General features: G+C 37.0%; 1 protein-coding gene across 36 annotated transcripts in view; it reads left to right on the top strand.

The window, feature by feature from the left end:
* The window catches only part of CaMKII (Calcium/calmodulin-dependent protein kinase II), a 157,649-nt gene that overhangs the window by 83,111 nt on the left and 52,877 nt on the right, over positions 1 to 21,661 (top strand). For 22 of the 36 annotated variants that reach the window (XM_069116922.1, XM_069116937.1, XM_069116921.1 and 19 more), the window contains exons 5-10: positions 696 to 834; positions 1,951 to 2,053; positions 5,223 to 5,401; positions 6,139 to 6,261; positions 6,357 to 6,440; positions 15,266 to 15,326. In XM_069116922.1, the coding sequence (XP_068973023.1) occupies positions 696 to 834; positions 1,951 to 2,053; positions 5,223 to 5,401; positions 6,139 to 6,261; positions 6,357 to 6,440; positions 15,266 to 15,326 (689 nt within the window). The remainder of the gene's footprint in view (positions 1 to 695; positions 835 to 1,950; positions 2,054 to 5,222; positions 5,402 to 6,138; positions 6,262 to 6,356; positions 6,441 to 15,265; positions 15,327 to 21,661) is intronic. The other 14 variants (XM_069116941.1, XM_069116923.1, XM_069116938.1 and 11 more) reach the window with 1 other exon arrangement.

Raw genomic sequence — 21,661 nt, 5'->3', positions numbered from 1 at the left:
TATTCTGAGAATGATTTGTCTCTTAGAACTTTCGAAAGTTTCTAACCGGTGATCAACGATTTGGTTTGTATGAAAGCTCAACCTAACTTGCAACAACACTATCGATGATTAAATGTTTCATCAGAGAATCCGTAACATAATTAGAATTCAGAATTCATTCAGAACATTAAACTTACCCTAACGTCTACAGCATTCACCCTTGCTTCCTTTATTCTCGCGACTTTGTTCGGTAATTGTTAATTTGTTCCAGTCACCGACTAATTATTCGAACGATCTGCCCTCGTGAATTTAAATCAACCTCGATTTGCATATTAATGAGCTCGCATGGTCGCGAGGTATCGATGTTCCGCGGTGAAAACTACTACGGCAGGTTATTTAATTGCCAGCTTGATCGATATTCTTTGCGAGTCTTTGGAATTTTTATGCTTCTAGTGAATATCGATATTTTCCAAATTTCCCATTTTTTCATATTTCATTTCTAAATTTATTTCTGTGAACTTTTTTACGATACCTGATTAATCATCAAATTGTTTCGCACCTCGGTTCTTCAATTTCCTAAGATCTGATTCACCGATCCTCGATTGCCCTTCGAAATCGACCTTCTTAATTTCGCCACTTTCCAAAATTTCCTCCTCGATTCGACTAATATCTTTGAAAACGAAGATTCGAAGAGATATCGGATATGTCATTTTCAGAGTAACCGGCGGCGAACTGTTCGAGGATATCGTGGCGCGAGAATTCTACAGCGAAGCGGACGCGTCTCATTGTATCCAACAAATCCTGGAAAGCGTTCACCACTGCCATCACAATGGAGTTGTGCACAGGGACCTGAAAGTACGTAGAGAAACGAATGTTACGGACGAACTAGCGCCATGCTTGAGAGGGTCCAGTACATTGGCAATGCAAAGGTTTAGTCTGTTTAACCGAACATTTTCAGATAAAGATTTAGGGCTCGATGGGACATGAGCGGTTTGTTGGTTAAAAAAAAAAGAAAAAAAAAGAATATAATGTAAACGGGAGTAAGCGGTTAGGAAAAGGTAAAATAGGAATACGTAGAAAATGGAATAGCAATTTTAATCAGTATCATAGTCAATTTTTCTAAATATCATAATAAGCTTTCGGAATGAGTGATACAGAAAATTTGAGTAAATGGAAGGTTTAAGTTTCTGAATTTTTAGGTTCGGCTATTGTTTCAACGACCGACACGAATCAAGTCCGCAGAGCGTAATAGTATAATTCTTCCTTTCCCTACTTAATTTCGCAACTTTATTCGGAGCAATTCCTTGGAAGTTAGTGGCACAAGAATATTTGAATAGATCCAAAGCTTGACGCGTGTACCAATTTTACGTTTAATCGTCGTTTAAAACATCGTTCCACAGAAAGTGATAGTTTTGTACGTGCAATATCTTCATTTTCTTCTTTTCTCCAAATCGAGTAATATTCCCCATAATGAAATCAGTGACAGAAGGATTTTTCCACATCTGGAAAACTCCCGAATTTCGCGTTAGATGATCGCTTAAATCGTCGCGTTGCGCGTTAGATTTAGAACGCATTCGTCGTCATGGGCGAATTTCGTGCGGAAAATTTTTAAATCGTAAAGGGGGGAAAAAAAGGAAATTAATTCGACTAGAGACGAGAAGAAGAACACGAAAAAAACAGGGTGGATAAGGGAAGAAAATACGTAAAAAGAAACGCGAGAACACGACCGTACGAAAAGTGGCGTTTCGTGGAAACCGAAAGAGTGGGAGAGAAATAAAAAAAGAAAGGAAAAGATGAGAGTGAAAAGCAGTGCAGTGTAGAAGGTAGAGCCGCAATGTGTGTCAAGCATGCACGTATATATCTCCTGTTGATGGATCAACCTACAGCATGGCCGCGTAAAAATGCAGGACAACGGCAACGGTTTGTGCGAAGAGTGAGCAGGAATGTCGACGAGTCTGCTTCCTGTTGCAGCCCGAAAATTTACTCCTCGCAAGTAAGGCGAAAGGCGCGGCTGTGAAATTAGCGGACTTCGGATTGGCGATCGAGGTGCAGGGTGAAGCACAGGCATGGTTCGGTAAGTTTATATTGTTTCTTTTTGCTTTCTGTATTTTTATATTATATTTTCTTCGGCAAACATTCGTTTTTCTCGAATCTCTGAAAACGACTCGAACGCAGTGGGGGATAAAAGAAAGTTAAAAATTGAATACACTATGAATGTCAATAATTTCAGCACTAAACATTTTTTACCATATTGGTAACATTCTATAGTATATATTGTATTTATTCACTGTTCTTATCGAATATAAATCCATTTTGTAAAATTATTTTATATCTTCTTATATTTCTTATTTTATAAACTTTCTTTTGTCCGCCAACTGTAAGAAAATTATTCAAGAGAAAGGTGAAAGACGTATTGAAAATTGTTGCCGGAAGCATTTTTATACGCCATAAAATCGTCAGAATTATCAATTAGAAATCGTTAATAGGAAAAATAAACGGCTATCTTTTCATTCATACCGCGAACACGACTGATATCGTAGAAACACTATCTTTAATTATAGAGCAAAGAAAGAAAGTAAAGAAAAATGATGGAGAAGCTCGTTGATAGTTTGACGAATTAACATTTGCACTTGCGCGATGATAAATAGATGATTTGGAAAAGTAAATTTTTGTCTTCCCTTCCAATGATCCCTCATCATATCTTTCGCTCGAAATTCTACGTTTCTTTTCTTCTATTCGTTTTTCTCCACCGTTTCTACGCTCTCGCGATTTAAATCCGGCCGTCGACATTTCCATTCATTTCCCCCTATTTTCCGGGGATTCTTCATCCTCCTTTCGGCTCTTTCTCGTGTCGACGCGCGTCGTACATCGTATAGAAGCAACCCAGTGCATTTATGTACGGGCGTGTCACGTCAGAACTGGCTGGTTCGACCGGCTGTTCCCGTTTGTTTTTACTCGGGGAGAAACTCCGTTGAAGTTCGCCCGGTGCTATTGGAAAAGTTTCCGCGTTTTCGCAGGCAAAATAGATTTCTCCCTCTTCAGAGATTTTCCGTATTGTGTTTGCGGTCAAAGAACCACTCCGCTCCGGATCCAAACCGGAAACCTGGCTCTCGCCCTCTGAAATTCCTTCATATTGTTCCTCGAGATTGAATGTTGTTTTTTCCTCCTCTCTCGCTAACAATCCAGCTAGATTGAGGCCTGTCCGCTCTGCTTGAAATTGTTTTCCATGCGCGCACCCTTTTGCAAATTTTTGAAAGGGGTTGAAGTACATGAATATGTTCGTGCATGTGTTTTTCAGGCGTGAAAAAATATATCCCAGTAAGTTGTTCTATTTTTGCGGTTGTGTTATTGTTAGACGTGTTATTGGAGATTCGAATATACGTATGCTATAAGAGAAACGTAATTTATATGAGGATGGTTATTTTTACTAATAATTGGACAAGGGGATTGTTGTCAAAGGGTAGATAAATATTATTGTGGTGAAACGATTCTTTTAACGATAATTTTTCTTCGATAATACAATTCTTCCTATTCATAGTCTTTTGGTATGCTATCAAAGGATATAAAACATAAAATGTAAAAAATTACATTTCGTGTCTTAATCTTGTTTTTATGAGCATAATTCTTCTTGCCCATAAATTTAACTAACAAAGTTCGATTAAACAAGACAGTTCTTTGAACTGGCTTGTCCAAATATTCTCCTCTTCTTCGTTTTTCAATCAGATCCATTTCTCGTCTAAATATTTTCGCTTCTCTTCTTGATTCTTTAATTTCGCGCCGTACTTTCATCTCAAACACGTTCTCCAAATTGTTCAAATTAAATGGGATTATAACGACTCATCTTAACGCGTAATTCCATTCGTCGGAGATCCGTTTCAAATATCACCGTGCAACAACTTAAAGTTCTTGGACTTCTCGTCCACATATTCAACAGGTAGAACGTTAAAATAACGTTCACATTGAAAGAAACGATAACGCAACAAGCACATTCGGCTTCATAAAAATAGTATCAACAGCGAACGATATCATTTTGATGGCTGGAGTCTACGGAACAGCGTTCACCACTTTCCATCGTTGACTGTCTATCGAACGACTGGCTTCAAACACGCTGACGTTCGTTTCCGTCCTCGAAAAGCCGATACCACGAAATTCCTTCGACACTGTGACTTTGGTCGAGGCCGTGGTTTCCGTATCTTCGTCGTCAAACGCGCGAAATTCGAAACTTCAGTCGTCGAGAGTTCCAAGACGTCATAATGGTCGAGCAGTAGATACTCGAGCCAAACGTAGATAGTGGCGAGATTAGCTTCGATCTTCTCCACTCTGTGCAAGAAATTACCACCCATTTACCTCGGTTCTGAATCAAGCTCTCTGACGATATCTGACATTTTAAAGAGCTCGTAAGCTGTATTCTGTTATTTCGTGAAACTTTTTATTTTTTTTTTTTTTTTTTATGAAGTTTCGCGAAAGTTACCTCAAAGAAAAGTCAATTCCATAGATACAAATTTCAGGAATTTTAAGCTTACGAAATTCGTCAATGTTATCTGGTTCGGAAAAGAACACCTTTTACGGTAAAATAATTCTCCAAAGATAAAGTGTTCGTGAGAGATCGTCACCGACTTGCTTTCTTGCGAGAGAATTCTTTTAAATTCTTGTATTCGCTTTTACATATATTTCCAGTACTGAAAATAAAGATTTCCTTCGTATTTCTAGAAAATTACAAAGAAACTTCTTTCAATATAAAATAATAGTTCGAGAGAAAAAATTAAAAGCTTCATCCAGGATCTTCGTAAAACAAAATACGAATGTTTACGATTAATCCTTGTTAAAAATGTAAAAATTCGCCTTATAAGAATTACCTTTTAAACATAGAAAATTTGTGTGCAAAAATGTATGCATATGTTTATTCATTTCAGCCTGATTGCCTAGAAATTGGCTTTACATAAATTACATACATAAATCGTAACTAAAACATAAAAACATGAAACATGAACTTACAAATAACTGCGATGAAATAAAAATATCTCAACTCTTTGGTTATTTCTCTTCTATCTCGAAATATTTTATACAAATATTCTCTCTATTACATTACATTCGTCCATTCCGCTATTTGTTGCTTGTTGAAAATTTGTGTATTAATTGTTTAAATATAGAAATTGAAACGTGTTAATTGTCGCAACCGATATTTTAATGCAAAATATAGATAAAATTTCTCTCGAGAATGACCAGAAATAATTTTTGCCAAGGTTTCGCCGGGACGCCCGGTTACCTCAGCCCAGAAGTACTCAAGAAAGAACCATACGGCAAGCCAGTCGACATCTGGGCGTGCGGTGTCATTCTTTACATCCTCCTGGTCGGTTATCCGCCATTCTGGGACGAGGATCAGCATCGATTGTACGCGCAGATCAAGGCCGGATCATACGACGTAAGAACAATCTATTTATGCTATTTTCATCTCGGTTTCCTGGCCAATTTTCCTGCAGTTCGATCGATCAATTTATTTATTCAAGCTAAACCTTCATGAAAATCCTTTACCCTGTCGAGAGATTTGGAAAACTTTTCGGCTAAAAATCAATCGATCGTGTACGAAAACGCTTGATTGCTTTCTACATTTTTTATTCGATCGTAAATTGTTTTCTGGATTAGAAGGATTGCGCTTCACGCCCTAGATTGTATTCTTTTCGTTTAAATTTGATTGAATTAGTTCAATTCACTACAATTATAAATTCAATCGACTGCCATTTATTTTTTGGATTAGTCATTCGTTTAAGTTAAACTAGAAATAATACAAAACAATAATTGTAGTTTATTCTCGTTCAATGAAAAACTTTTCTGTCTATTCCTCAATCTCACAGTTGATCCTCATTCTTTAATATTTTGATCTCGGTTTCGTTCTTACTGAAAACGAAACTTTTAATACTCAAACAAACGTTCACGATAAATTTGGAATAAGACAGCACATATATCACTACGCTTCTTTATTTTATCTCTGAATTCGAGAAGTTTCTTAACGATAAGAAAATATAAAATGACCCAAAGAACGCAAGAGGTTTAGGTCTAATGAAATGTCAAAGAAAGGGAAAATATCGCCATAAAATCGCCATAAAACTTGTCATCTTTATCGGCGTTTAACGAATTATTCTGCTCATTTGTTTTTGCCAGTACCCAAGCCCAGAATGGGACACCGTCACGCCGGAAGCCAAGAACCTAATCAATCAGATGCTGACGGTGAACCCGAGCAAAAGGATCACCGCCAGCGAGGCACTGAAGCACCCGTGGATCTGCGTAAGTAAAATCAGCCTCGTGAAACGTGCATCCATCACTGCGGAGCATCTCGAACAGCTAACGTCAACTTTCTTCTTTTTCCTTTCGTGTTACAGCAACGTGAACGTGTCGCGTCCGTCGTCCACAGACAAGAGACTGTGGATTGCTTGAAGAAATTCAACGCAAGGCGCAAATTAAAAGTAAGTCTTCTATTATCCTTATTCTAATTAATACTCGCGCGCTCATCCATGGGACTTGTTCGGGATTTTTTACAAATTGGAAAAAGGCGAGAAGGTAAAGGAATAAAAAAGATAAAGGAGGAAAAGAAAAGAACGAGGGAGAGAAACGAGTCAAACGCTTGTAGTTATTCTGATAATATTTAAACTCTTCTTTATTTCATTTCACTGTTACTGCAAATAAAGGTAAATAAGAGTTTTCTGCTATTCTTATCGCTAGAATGCGGAATTTCATGTACATTTGAGATACGTAAAGTTGCTACGATGCAGAGAACGTAGTGTAAAATATGCGAAGAAACTTGAAAAATTTAAAGTAGAGTACCAGACATAATCGCCAGTGCGATAAAACATACCTCTGCTTACGTTCTATTTCTGTAAAAATAAAAGAATATTAACTTACATACGATTCCTTATTGAAACCATGCACCATACTAAATGTATTATTTGTTAGAATTAACATGCGTCTTAAATTTCAATTAGTCGCGAAATATTCATAGGCTGTTAATCGTTGTGTATCGTTTGGATAATTATGAGCAGTACATTTATCGTATTAGATTAGACATAAATTTATATCGTACACACGTATGATTTATATGCTAAAATTTTCTATGAATGTAAGACATATCCCTACATATCAGTCATACTGATATTATTTCCCTAGAAAATCTAAAATATCTGACAAAGAATAAAGGCATAGGAAAATTTTTAACAACGCTCGAATAATATATATGTCTGTACAGTGGTATGAGTGTTAAATATAACGAATTAGGATACGAGTAATATTATAGCCTAAAATCCATGGGAGAACCAATAATTAGAGGCTGACGTACGAGGTCGCGAGTTTCTCGATTAACAACGGAAATTCGCTGGCGACGTGTTGTACCGGAACTCCAGTTAACTAGTTACACGCAAGTTTCGATTCGAGACATCGAGTGTTAAGGTGCGCCAGCCCGTTAAATGATCTATAGTCGCACGGCTTCTGTCAGGATAAACCGGTGTTTAGCGTCCAACCATTGGCCCCCCTTTCTACCCACGAAACTCCATGGCGAACTGGTCAGAGGAAACTCGAAATTGAGTTCGCTTTGTCTTGCTGCTGCGTGGCTATTTTGTCGGGTCAATCGGCTCCTCTTTTCGGCGGTAAAACAATTGATCAATCTGTGTTACGTCCTTGTTTCAGGTGTGCATAATATTATATTGGAGTATTAAGCGGAAAAGTTTTACGTTTAAATTGTCAGACTTTCTATTAGAAGATTGGGATTGATTTTTATAGAAATTTTATAGAAACTCCAAAGAATCGAAGTTGTATTTCCGACAAGGAATAGAACATGTTTAAATTTGAAAATTTAAAAAGTAGGCGCGTTAGAAGAGTACTTTTTCACATTCGCTGTACAGTTCCAACAATTTTGGTCAACTTTTCATCGATCTTTATTCGAGTATGTATTATAAGAATTTTACCATTTTCTATTTTAAATAGACTCACCTCTGAAGAGAAATTCTATTTAGAAATTGTTCTTAATTGAATCAACTACAGGATTGCCGGTATTCAATCACGTCGTGTTACATTTACACAACTTTTTCAATCATCCCTTAAGCAGTAGGTCATCCCACACATAGAACGGGTTTTTTCCCGATATATCAGGTGAATGTAACAATATCAGCCGAGTGAAAGTTCGTTGCTTAAGTGCAATAATGAAATTCTAAATAACCACAAAAATTCGAAGAAAAGAAATTAATTAAAATCGTTCGAACGATCCCATAGTAGCGAAATAACAAAATTCCAGGCCAACTTGGGAAATTACTTATAACTAAACTGCGGACTTTCCTACGAAATTGTTGCAATCAATAGAATTTGACTAGTAGTAATAGAACTTAAACGCAGATTAAAATACGAGTTTACTCTGCTTTAAATATTTCACGTTCTGTGCACTTTTGTATCTTCAAATTTCGTACGAACACATAGAAATCCGCGGTATACTTATCACGTAAACTAATACAACACCTTCTAAATTTTAAATAAGTATAAATGGCCATAGAATTTCAAAGAAATAAAGAAACCAAGATCATTTTACAAATGCTGTCACATTGCCAACCACGGGAAAGAAACATATTCCCCCTGCGATCGTCTCCTAATCCCCTTTTCGTCCCCGAAACACCTTCACAGATACTAAACGCGGGAATTGGAGGTGGCAAAGGCCTTACGTAGGCCTTCTTTGATTGGGAATTCGTGGATTTCCGACTCCCCTACCTAGTCAGTCTCTTCGACGACTTTTACGATTCCAACTGTTGCGAACAGTGTGGCACGAATTGCCGTTGGAAACGCGTGTACTGTCAAGTGGTCTGTTTCTATGGACACGACTGGCGAAATTGTAGTGACAATCACGTCGAATAGCAATGATATAGTTATTCGAGTGGACAGTATGTGTATCGTTCGACGTGTGTCGGATATTAATCGAGCTTGGTGAAATTTGTTCGCTTTTCTATATATGTATAGCTTTGTTTCTTGCGCCCCTGAAAATGTATTTGGAAATGTGAAGAGGAGAATATTGCTTTCTGATCAAAGCGTGACACACAAACACGTATATATAGGTATACAGAAATATAGATGGATTACCTTTTGATTTTGCTTTACGAGATTTTTGTGGTTTAACGTGTTCCATTTTTAGAATGAATTTTAGAATGTAGCATAATAAACATAATGCGTGTTCCAAGAACAGGATGATAGTAATAATTGGAGTAGCGAAGTGGTAGGTAATTGTTAAGTAGCGAGGAACGAAGCTCGTAATCTTGTTACCTTTGGTATCGAATGACCTATTCTGGCATTGGTTTTGTATTTCGTTCTGATCGATAGAAATAAATATATGATGGATGTAGAAATGTAGATAAATTAAATCCAATGGATAGATACGCAGTTTTCATATATGTTTTTTCCAATTTCACATTTTCCACAGTTTTTTCTTTTTTTTTATTGAATTCTATGTTTCGTTTTCTCAACATATTTTTACATTACTGCGAGAGGATTTTTAAGTATACAAAATTCTAAGTCTAAATTTGGAAAAGTATTTTTAGAAATTTTAATTTTCTAATTTTCACGGACCCTTAGATACTTTTCCTTCGAGAAAAGTTTCTTCTTAGACTTGATACTCCACCCAAAGATTCGGAACATTCGACGAACAAAATTTAAAATCCATATTGTAGAAAATGAGAAATTTTACATTTCTAGATACTTTGCACCCCAAAGAAAAATTCTTTAAACTCTCTAGATTTTTTGCAAACACCTTCCAAAGATCCTCAACTTTTCGCAAACGAGATTTAACCTTCAAATTCTAAAAAGCAAATTTCTGTATTCTTAAATTCTTCGCTTCCTAAATAAAAAATCTTCTTTTTTAGATTGCTAACCTTCGCAAATTTCGTCCAAAGAATCTAAACTTTTGTATAACAATATCCGCAGAGAATCGAACGAACGATGTATAATTACGGGAACGATCGTACATCTCGTACGTGGCAGTGATTAAGCAACCAATTACTAATCCACCGATATACTATTCGCATAAGTAACCCCCACTCCCATGAAATAGTGTTTTTCGTTCAGTTCACGATAGTATCTGAACGCAGCTGGAGGGCGAGCCTTCAATCACGCGATTGTTCCATTAAACCGAATGTAATTAGCGCACGAACTTAATGTCCAGCTGGTTTACGAAGGGCGATTGGTACACATAGACCGGTAGACGCGCGTTCGTGCATAGCCTCTCGGGTGATTCGTGACCCGAGACTCGATTAAGGGTGTTAGATGGCGTTAATAATGTTTTCGTGATCGGTTTAAGGAGCGATCTCGTTTGATGAAATAGTCATGAGTCGCACACTAGGTTAATTAGGATATTGGTGATTAGTGCACCTTCGTTTCTTTCTTCGGAGGAGAGGATTGAGTATTAGCGACATACATCACGCAAAGGAGAAATATAAATAAAATTATTGCAATAAGCAGACGATTAGCAATAGCAATGGCTGGCAGAAATAATACGAAGAAATAAATCGAGAAATTATGTTCTCGGTGCAATACTTTCTCATGTTTTAAATGCTTTTATTACAATTTCTATCCGTGAAATTGCAAAAATATACAGCAATTTCGAGGTAGATAGAAATAATGAAAAGTTTATCAAAATAAATTGTGAAACGTTAATATTAAAAAAGAACATAATACTAATATTAAAAGAACGTATAAAGTAAGATATAAGAAAAGACTTATTAATTTCTCGAAAACAAAATTACACTCAAATCCTTTTGGAGCTGTTTTACCATCAACCTAAATCATCGAATGTACATACCGACAAATTTCAAGATTTCATAGTCCTTGCTATCTCCTTGTTAGTATGATGTAGAGACTACAGCATAGACTCTTAGTATGCAGTATCTCGATTAAGGATAGCTGAAGAATAATGTATGAAAGGATGAGTAAGAAGATCGGAAAAGGAAATGTGCGATTAGAAAGATTGGAACCAAGTCGTAGTTCTTGGTCGAAATCAAATAAATTATTCCTATTGTTATAGAGTAGAATTATTTAGGTTATATACAGATTAGAATATCAATTGCAGTAGATACAGAATTTCTACAATTGTTGGAAATGAAGAAATCTTTGTGCTTCAAATGACATCCAAACGTTGTTCATTGTTAGTGATGTTTCGCGTGAGAGTGTGAAGCTATTAATAAAAGTCGTGCACCAAGCTGAAATTCATCGTTGAAGTGAATGACAGAGGATAACAAACATGAGAGCATTGAGGAATAAATTCGCACTGTGCAGGCAACAGGAAGCCACCATTCCTGAGGTATATACTTAATCTTCATTCACAGCCATTAATCAATCAATTCGTCTATTTTTACATACAATATCTATCCTACACGGTCATTTATCGACTAACTCTTTCGTTTCCAATTTCGATAAATTAAATAATACGTAACTTTTCGCAAGAAAATAAAGAAAGTTCGTTGCAACGAGATTAGACGACTACCCCTCATATTTAATCTACAGAGTAATCAATCTACCGGTTGTATTTTTTCAAACTAAATACAATGTGATCTTCCACGCAAAGCACCAAGAATAAAAAAAGGAAAGGAGAAACTAAAGAACTGAGAATAAGGAAAACACCAAGTTCGTCATGACGAAGTTTCGAGCTCGACCAAGAGTTATTAAACGACGACCCCTTTCCCGGAGTTTGTTCAATCGTCACGAGAACCGGCGTGAAACTCGAAACTCGAACATAGTAATTCCATTCCTATCCGGTTGCTTTGTCTGCCCATTCCACTTTCCGGGGCTCAAAAGGAACACTCGAACACACTGGTGGCCAACCCTGTAACCTTCGATCAGACATTCCTTCTGTTTTTCTCTCTGTTTCTTTCGTTTTTATTTCCTCCGTTTCTCTCCTCTCTTCCTTTCTTTGGAATTTTTCACCTGACGAACAAGCTGCTTTGATGTTCTTCAAGGTAATTACGAGTCGTCGAGAGATCGATGAGAAGTGGACGAAGCTGTTACTCGCATTATGATGTCGAGTCGTACTGTAATTAAAGAGAGAAATGTTGGTCTTTTTACTCGGTGTTTTTTAATGGTTTTCGGCAGAGGAAAGAGATTTCGCGAGATTCTTTACGGAGATCGTTCGGCCAGACGGTGTTTCGAAATACATCGGTTCGCGAATGTGTTCGAACATTGTATTACAAGAAACTTTCATGTCCATATACTCGGACTGTTACGGTAGTTATCTAAATTTTTGTAGAACGATTAAAATACGATAAACGCGAACCAGAGAAATTTGCAGCGATGCGAATGATTTAGATAACATTGTCCATTAGATAACGCGCCAAAGTAACATGTTTCATAATTATTCCGATTAAAAGTCTGCCAGTTCTGTCAACAAATAAATCAGGCAGCAAGATCAAAATTCAATATTCATGCGATACGAACCGAGCAGTAAACTTCCATTGAGTTAATACGTGGAATTGTTTCAATTAAACGAAGGAATTGATTCTCGTTTACCGGGCCGGCACGCAGCGCGATCGAACGAGAGCCTTACACGACTCGGAAAGAAACGGAGGCGTATCGTATAATACGGTGCATGAATATTTAATCGCGCGAGAGGAGGGCGACGGCTCGATTCTCTATTACTACCTGGCCCGTCCACGTATTTAATATTCGGAATTTAAATACACGATGCGTATTACAGAGGCTCGCGCGACACGAAAATAGAAACCGGCCTCTAATCGAAATCGATTGTTCTGCCAGCAAATATTTGTCGTAAATATTTTCTGGATGCTCGAACGATACGTGAAACGTTGCATCGACGCCACTCTTATTAGCTCTGTTTGCTTTAGTTCGCTCGTATTTGTCGCCACTCTCTCCTCTTCTACGCTTCCGGTTTTCGAGAAAGTCGGCCTGAAACTAGTCCGTGTGCCCTAGTCATTTTCGTGTTTAATTATTTCCTTGTTTAAAGGTAATCAACCTGTTTGTCGACTCTTTGTAGAGAAATGTCGAGCATGTAATTTTATTGGTAAATCTGATAAAAATTGATACGTTTATCATATTACGATGGACATTAGAGGAAGGCGTATTTATTCAGGAAATCATATTATTGTATATAGCAAGTTATGGAATTGCGTGAATCGTGAGACGTTAAGTATCGAAGATGTTGTTATAAATACCGTTTTGTTCAAGTTAAAGAGAAGTTAAATTTTATAAAATCTTGCAATAGATAAATGAATCCCTCCGGTCAGCAAAGATCGATGTTCATCTTGTTCTCTTTGAATGGTGTTAACTTCTGTGCGCATTTTATTGGATGTTCGCGACAATTTTATAACGGCAGCTTTTCCCTCTCGAATTTCGAAGTCAAGTTCATTTTCATCGTTTAATTATTATTTATCATCATGTAATGTATTTATGATATTGTCGTATTAATAATTGTAGAAATTATAATCAATTAGGGATCGAGCAAAAAACCAATAACATGGTTATCTCGCATGCAGAAACGCATAAATTCAAATCCCCGAACGAAAAATAATTCTACAGAATATATTCAAGAATAATACGTAAGCTCGTTATCTACCTCGTGAGTACGTAGAAAAGAAAAAAGAAAAGAAAAGAAATTGAGAAACAATGCTCATAGAGGTCTAACAAATTCATTCCTATGTAATCACGATCATAAGCAGCCATTAAAAAAGCGATTTCATCAAATACGTTTCCACTTTCGCCGATAATTGCATTTACCTCTGGATCGACGTAATTATCGAAATGTATTTAATATATGATCTAACAAGGCCTCTCTACTCCAAAGGAACACGTACATTAAAAAAGAAGCCACTTGCTATCTAGCAGAGGTCGATGAATAAAACATTTCGTTTCTTTCGTCTCTTTAAAGCGACTTCCATCTTTTAAAGGACACGATTCCGCGCAATATCGTTTAATACGACGAGTAACAGGTCGATAAGCGAGAGTGGGCGTTTAATTTAGATAAAAGACACTCGGGACGCGAATTAATGGCGGGCTATTAATCTATCGATCCGTGTGCCTCGTCCAACGTGGTATACGTTCGTTGGATCATCGTTCAACGTTTGGAATACCGATAACGATAGAATTTCTCGAGCGTAAGGGAATTATCGTTGGAAAACCGACGTGCAGACGGGATCGAGTGTCTCCAGGTCCAAAGTTCACCGTTGTAATAACGTGCAATACCAAAGACCGGAAGTACCATCAGCCGCCGTACAAAGAAGCTGCGCTGAACGACTGCATTCGTTCGCGTTTGCGCGTGTGTCTGTGCGAGAACGTCGTTTGTTCTCAAGAAATTGGCATGATCGAGCTCCAGTCGAGTCTTTCGACTATTCAAATACGGATCTCTTGGAGTTTTCTTTCAAATTTTTATCCTTTGTTGAATGAAACTTGCAATGGAGAACTTGAAGGTTCGAGTTACATCATTCGGAAAAGTGAAATTGATTAATGATTGGATGGTCAGAAGTCTTAGAACTGTCTTTCAAACTGTTATCTCGTTGATTGATGTTCGATGATTTTTTTGTTTACGTTGGAAGCTTGTGTAATTACAGAGGTAGGATTTATTCTCGTGTGATTAATCGAATCTTTTAGAATGCTTATACTCTTTGAAATATCTATGTAGTACCGAATAATGTTGTAATCAGAAGACTCGATGGCTTTGGTCAGGTTGAAGGATCGCGTAATTAGAAGAATGAAATTTTCTTTATCGATTGGAGGGTTAGCTGAAACGAGCGATAAAGGTCGAGTTACTTCCTATTTATGTGTGTTTCTTGAATTCTTCATCTAAGCCAAGTTCACCGCACAAACTAAATTGAGTAATTCCATCGAAATGAGTCATTTTTGGAGAAAAGATATATTGATCGTGTGATCTGATTAAGTACTAAAACAAAGAAGTTTTCAAACACCGTAGTTGATCTTCTCAACCGCTCGAGGTATATCGAGGTTCTTGTAAGTTAATCGTATAGTCACGTACAAGAGCACGAAACACAAATCTAAATTACTTCCAATTAACAAGCCATTGCCGCACTCCCAATCTTCATCCCTCGATCTCACTGAAACTCACCGCGGCGATAAAACATGAAAAACCGCCGAGCAGCTTATCTCGCGCGATTAACTTTCGTTCAGCCGTTCGTACGACTTCCTCTCCCAGTTAAAGTTAAGCGAGTCGTGTTTCTTGCTCTTCTCTCTCTCTCTCTCTCTCCTCGGTCCTCTCGATTAACGTAAAAGAGGAATAATCGTGGCCGGTATTCTTTTTTGTCCGCAGGGCGCTATTCTGACGACCATGTTGGCGACGAGGAACTTTTCCAGTAAGTATGATGCACAGGGTAAGTACCTCCGGCCCTCTTCAGCGCTTCATGGACCACGACAGACAGTACTTTTATATCTCCCATTAAATTTTTACACCCACAACCCTACCCGACCTTATCGTCTGTCTTTATCTTTCTCTAAACGACACTATCGACTATATGTCTCTCTTTTTTCACCCTCGAACCCCTCGGTTATACATGTTTCTCTCTCTCTCTCTCTCTCTCTCTCTCTCTCTCTGTACCTATACTCGTTCTCTGTTTATACATTCTGTATTCTCTGTTTATATTCCAGAATTCATAACCCATAAAAACCCACCTCGTCTCTCTTCTCTCACTCCCCGTTTATTCTTCTTATAAACTCCCCCTCTTCTGTATGTATATATACATATATATTATATATTTATATTTATATATGTGTATATATTTTTATAAAGGTTCTGTTCAGCAGATCTTTCGTTCTTTTCAAGAGGTGCTTCACGACGTGGCCCCGCGCACGCACTTTTATTTCACTTATTAAGAGACACGGCCACCCTACTTGTTTTACCGAGGGTGGAGTTAACAGGCTGGATGCTCCCCCCTTTTGTTTCCACGACAAACGCGAGTGTTTACGACCCACCGCTACAATGGCAGGGCTTAATAGGGGACCCGGCCGAGGTGTTACGCACTGATTTCGGTGAAGCGTCGGTCTTGATGAAAGAGGGTCCAGGAATATTTAACAGCGAGGACAGAGCTGGTTTCCCAGGGACTTCTCAATTTTTCAAGGAAATAAAACGACGATATTTTTTATGTCTCTCTCTTTAAAGAATATTTTGAAAATGGAATTGTCGAGAAGAATGAAGATTTTATGGGAATCAGTGTGTAATACCTTGTGCTGTATATTTTGGGTAGGGGGATGTACACATCTACAGGTAGCCTTATTTCGATCGAACGGTATTCAAAATTCAGCTCAGTTTAGATTTCGATTATCGGAGAGGAATTGTAAAATCAAATTTCGGTAGAGGAATTAGAGAAGATTGGAAGAACGACGTGGAACTAAAAAGTTATTGGTCTATTTCTTGCTGTAAAACACGGTTAGTCTTTCTCCGATCGAATTCTATTAAAAATTCAGTTGAACTGAAGTTTTTCAATTACTTCAAAGGGATCGTTGAGTGAAATTTCTGGGAGAAAATTAGAGAAAATTTTCATTATGATTTGCTTGTCATCTACTTTTTTCTTTGAATAACAATTACTTCTCTTTCGATCGAAATCCATTGAAAATTCGGCCCAATTTAGCCTTTCGGTTATTCAAAAGAGTCGTCGAATAGACTCCTACAGAAAGATCGACGGAAATTAAAGAAACGTAGAGTTAAAAAAATTGGATAAACAGACGTAAAATGTAGTAACGGTGGCCACGAAATGAAGCATCGCAGATCATTCCTGCTCGTGCACCGAACGAATTAGAGCCCCTTGCGTTGATCCCCGCCTCTAGACTTGAACTACCGGAGCAGCGAGATGAAATTTACCCCCAAAATCTCCCTGGAACTATTCGTTCTCATTGGCAACATCAACAAAAATTTCTCTTTTCCGTGCCGAATGCACAAATCGCTTCTCACAATCGTAATAATTCCACTGGATCGAACTCATTAGTTCTTCTTAAATACTTTCGACAAATTTCATCCTCGCTCGCTCTACACACTAGTACAATAAATTATCATGATAATTCATTCACACGTCGTGTACCTCATAGTCGATGCACTTGGCTCGCACCTCATACCCTGCAAGGACTGTGCTGCGTTATCCAGAAATTGCATCGTGTTAATAATATTTTTTTTATTAGTAATCTTTCTTTTTTTTTTGTTTATTTCCAATAAAATTCCGACGAGAACGATCGTTTCGAAGTTCTGGGTAACGCGAATCGTCGTCACAGTGGACTCAAGCAGTTTTCTCCTCATCATATCCGAACGACGATCATCAGAATCATGCTTCGTCGCTTCGAAGCGCATTCCCAATAGCAAAAGTTCGATCAACGGGTGATCAAAGTGTCAGACGATCGTTCTAACTTCCAACACTGTAAGAAAGTTTGAGCGTTTCTAACGATCCGTAAGATCTGGTGGATCACTATCAGCGAGGAATCATCGATCGTCACCAATCATTCGTTCATTTCATCGTTTGTGTTTCTTTGTATCTTTATACGTTTCGTTTACGAATCGACGCGTCGATTACGAAGTGAGAAAATCTTTGAATTTGCTCAATTTACGAAATGAACAAATTTTCCAGTTTTTTTTTTTTTTATTTTTAACCATCGTTTGGTACCGTTGAGCCATAAGTATATAGACTATAATAATTCAGTTATATTTCAGTTAGATTATTTAAATTCTACATTTTACGCGAGAAATTCTTTATATCCTGTAAAATGCAAATTGGAACTCTAAAATTAAGTAATTCAACTTGAACTTTAGTAGATCACTTAAAATTCGATGATATCGAATGAAGGTTAAATTTAGAAAACAATTTAGCGAAAGGAAAATTTGAAAGATATTATTTCTAGAAGATAAAATGAAAAGAAATTATAATTTGACCGATCTTCCTCGCGAATTCGCTGGATATGTAATCAGAGGAGGGAACTCAAGTATCATTTACGAGATATCGCGTGACCGTGTCGAGCACAACTGTTTAGGTCCACTGGCGAATAGTGCCTACGAATGATTATTGTGCGTTTAGTATTGCTGACCACTTTGTAGCGCCTCTACTCTGTCAACGAGACATCAGCGAAATGCGAAACACACAACCCGTGCCCCACTTTTTTTCTATTTGTCTTTGCATTCATGCCGCACATTTTGGAACGACGCGTGAAACATCCATATTTTTGACTAAAAGAAAGGAATATTCTCATCGTTCATTCATATTCCTCATGGCAATGTCAATCGAATATTTTCTAATCTAATTCGACATTGAAATACTTAATCAAAATTATACGAATAATACTTAGTAAGTTTTAATTAGTTAAAAATGATATTGAATGTTAGAAAGTATAAAGGAATAGAGAAAAAAGAGTAAAAAAGATAAATTTCTGCTAGAAACAAAGTTCCAAAATACAAAGTATGAATATCTACTATACGCAAATACATGTCTGTATATTATGTACGTTTGTATACAAAACGATTCCCTTTTGATATAGCCGTCTTGAATCTAGATGCTCGATATACGTATATACAAGTCATACAACGTGCCAAATGTGCATCTGGAGGCAAGTACGCGTATCTGTGACACGCGTGTACTTGCAGCCTCTCTACAAACACATCAATATTATACACTAATGTATACATCTCCAAAAGTTCCCTTAGAATGCTACGATCTTTCACCCAGAACTTAGTCGAATAGTAGATGAGCATCTTGCATCCGTAGAGACGACACCCGGAACGCGATACGAACGCCACTTTTTGCTCCCCCCCCCCCCCCCCCCCCAAAGACACGATTTATCACTGTCTGATTATAGAGCCTGTGTGTAATTCTGTTGATTCTCTTTTTTTTCTTTTAGTCTCGTTTACCTATTTTTTCTTATTTTTTTTTCTCAATCTTACGATCTCTTTGTCTATATATTTTTTATTGTTGCGTCTATATAATACATATATATATACCGCAAAAAATACGCAAAAGAAAAAAAAGACACATCGTCGGGAACACTTCATGCTCGAAGTAGAATCAGGTAGGACACTACAAGGGGGACAATTTGTCTGTTTTCACGTAGGCAAATACGTGTTTGTAACACGTGAAAGTGAAAAATGAGTCATGGGATGATTTGTGGAAAATGAACAAATATTTTTATATAGGAATTTCTTTTTTTTTTCTTGCGAATTAAGATGGATATTTGTTGGAATGAGATTCTAGGTGATATTCGGAAGGTAACGTTCGAACGTGGAATATTCGAAAGAGTAAAGATGAAAATGAAAATGCAGATTATCTTATAGCTGGAAAGAATAGCTATGTTTTATTTAACCCGAGGTTAAATTAGTTTAAGAACCGTGGAAATTACGGAAAACTGTGAACATTAATTTCGTTTAATACAAGGGCAACTTATGTTAAAAATTAAGATAGAAAGTAGCGAAAAGAATTACTTTACTAGTTTAAAGTTTAGAGGATAACTTTTTAAAAGGATAGTTGGAAATTGAAGAAAAGGATAATTCCTGCTCTAAAGACTAGCTTCATTTATTCAATGTAAAAGTATCTTACTTTACAAAGGATGATGGAAATTGAATGAAAAAATAATCATAAACTTTAACGTAATTGAATCCTTAAAAGGTTGCGGCTAAACTTAATCTAAAGGTAATATTATATTTTTCTTTGAATATTATAAAGCTTGATTATTTCAAACACTTGTTATTTCGAATTCTAAATTTGGGAAATTGAGAATTAATATTAAGATTGATACTCTAATCCCCGAATTAAATTACAGAAGATCTTTTATTTTCGAACTAAATTACAATATTCAAATCGATAATATAAAACTCGAATTAAATTATACAAAATTTTATATTACTAACTCAAATCGCTTTTTCGAAATATTCTTCGTATAACTCATAATAGCAGCACGTGTTATTATATTTGTATGGCTGTCTACGAATAATTTAAGGCTCGAAAGACCGATTCTAATCTAAAAGGGGAGTTCTTGTTAACAATGAAAATTCGTAACGGTTTAGAAACGAAACCGAGCGAGTTTTCTCGAGGTTTGCGTGCGAGTCGCGGCGGTTATCGCGCGAAATATCAAATACTTTCATTACCATGTAACTATTTCCTTCCTGAAGTCGGTGTAGAAACGAGAGTGACGGCCCTCGCTGCCGCGTCGTTGGCAATTTGTTTCAATTACCAACTCGAAGACAGCGAACGATCATTCGTTTCCTTTTTTTCACCTCTCGCGATCTTTTCTCCTCTATTTTACTCTTTCAATCAAGGTGCTTCAGGGCAACCAACGTATAATTAACTTCGAGGTATTGTCTTTCGAGTCTGTCGTTCGTTTTCCCGATTTCATTTCCCCGGAAGCTTAATTAAGTTTATCTAATTGCGCCGTAACTCTGCATTTCGATCTTCGATATCCTCTTTTTCTTTTTTTCTCCTTCCCCTTTTTTCTAATTATTCTTTCGATGCTCCATTTCGAGAACGTTACTTTCCCTTAACGCTATCACCACCGTATTAGCGTATAATTACCATAGCTAAATTTTTACAATTAAGCAAATGTCCCACAATCTATGGTACAGTGATACGTGAAAGCTTTAGATAGATTTTTCACTTTATGTTTCGAAAGCGATGTCTTAAAGAATTTTAATATCGGGTGTAATAGTATGACGAGTAAAAGAAAGGAGGACAGTTAAATAAATAAACACCGTTGAACAATTAATTAAGATCATTTTAAAATATCGCTTTTAAAATATAAAGTAAAGGATCTTGCTGTGGAAACTTCTGCACATCACTAGCACTAGGAAAGACTCGAAATTATCAAACTTTTCTATAAATATAAAGTAAAATTAAATTATATATTGAAATTAATCAATTCTACGTCCAATTCTACGCAACAATAATAAACAAATTTAAGGGAAAAATAACTGAAAAAGAGCAAAATGATGAACATCGTTGTAACGTTACTTCGTCATCGCAGTCCGTCCCCAGGCTTCTTCACCACGATTTCTCTTATCAGCCAAATCAGCCATTAGGTCGTTCCTTCGTTCGTTCGTTCGGCCATTCGTCACAGAATCGAAGTCACAAACTTCATTCACAAATTTGATCGATTCACAAAGCACGATCATTTCAGAGAAAAGAGAATTCTACGTTTTAAAGTTTCGTCATCGCGATAGGTCGCGATCAAGAATGGCCAACGTTCGAGAGGACAATCAACGTTTCTACGTGAACGAAACGAAACAAAGCTGCTTTCTATCCCCCAGAAAAAATTAAAACAAAGAAAGGAAAAATTGCTGGATGCATTACGTACCTCTCTCGCTTTTTCTCTCTCGAAAAACGTTCATCGTTATTTCTTCCTTCAGGATCAAAGCTAAAAAACCATCTGCTTTCTCCTTCGGCTACGATCCCCGTGAGACGATCATCGATCGATCGACATTATGAATCGCGTCGTTTCATTCATGATTCTTCGATGAAATGATAAACGAAGCACTTACTCGTAGCTCGTGTTCTCTCTTCACCCTTTTCTTCCACCCTAAAATTATTTCTGCATCTTCGTCTGGCTATTGGTAATCGAAAATCGATAAGAAAATAAACGAAAACGTATCCGTTGGATTATTCGTGTGCTGAACGATTGAGAATTGGTCGACGATATTTACCGATGTTCGATAACCGTCTTAAACGTCGCTTCAATAAATAACAGTAGC

Source organism: Bombus flavifrons, chromosome 7, assembly GCF_040668555.2.
Source record: "Bombus flavifrons isolate JBK064 chromosome 7, iyBomFlav1_principal, whole genome shotgun sequence".
In the NCBI taxonomy this organism is placed as follows: domain Eukaryota; kingdom Metazoa; phylum Arthropoda; class Insecta; order Hymenoptera; family Apidae; genus Bombus; species Bombus flavifrons.
Note: the sequence above shows the minus strand (reverse complement) of the source record. Positions and strands in the feature narration are given on the sequence as shown.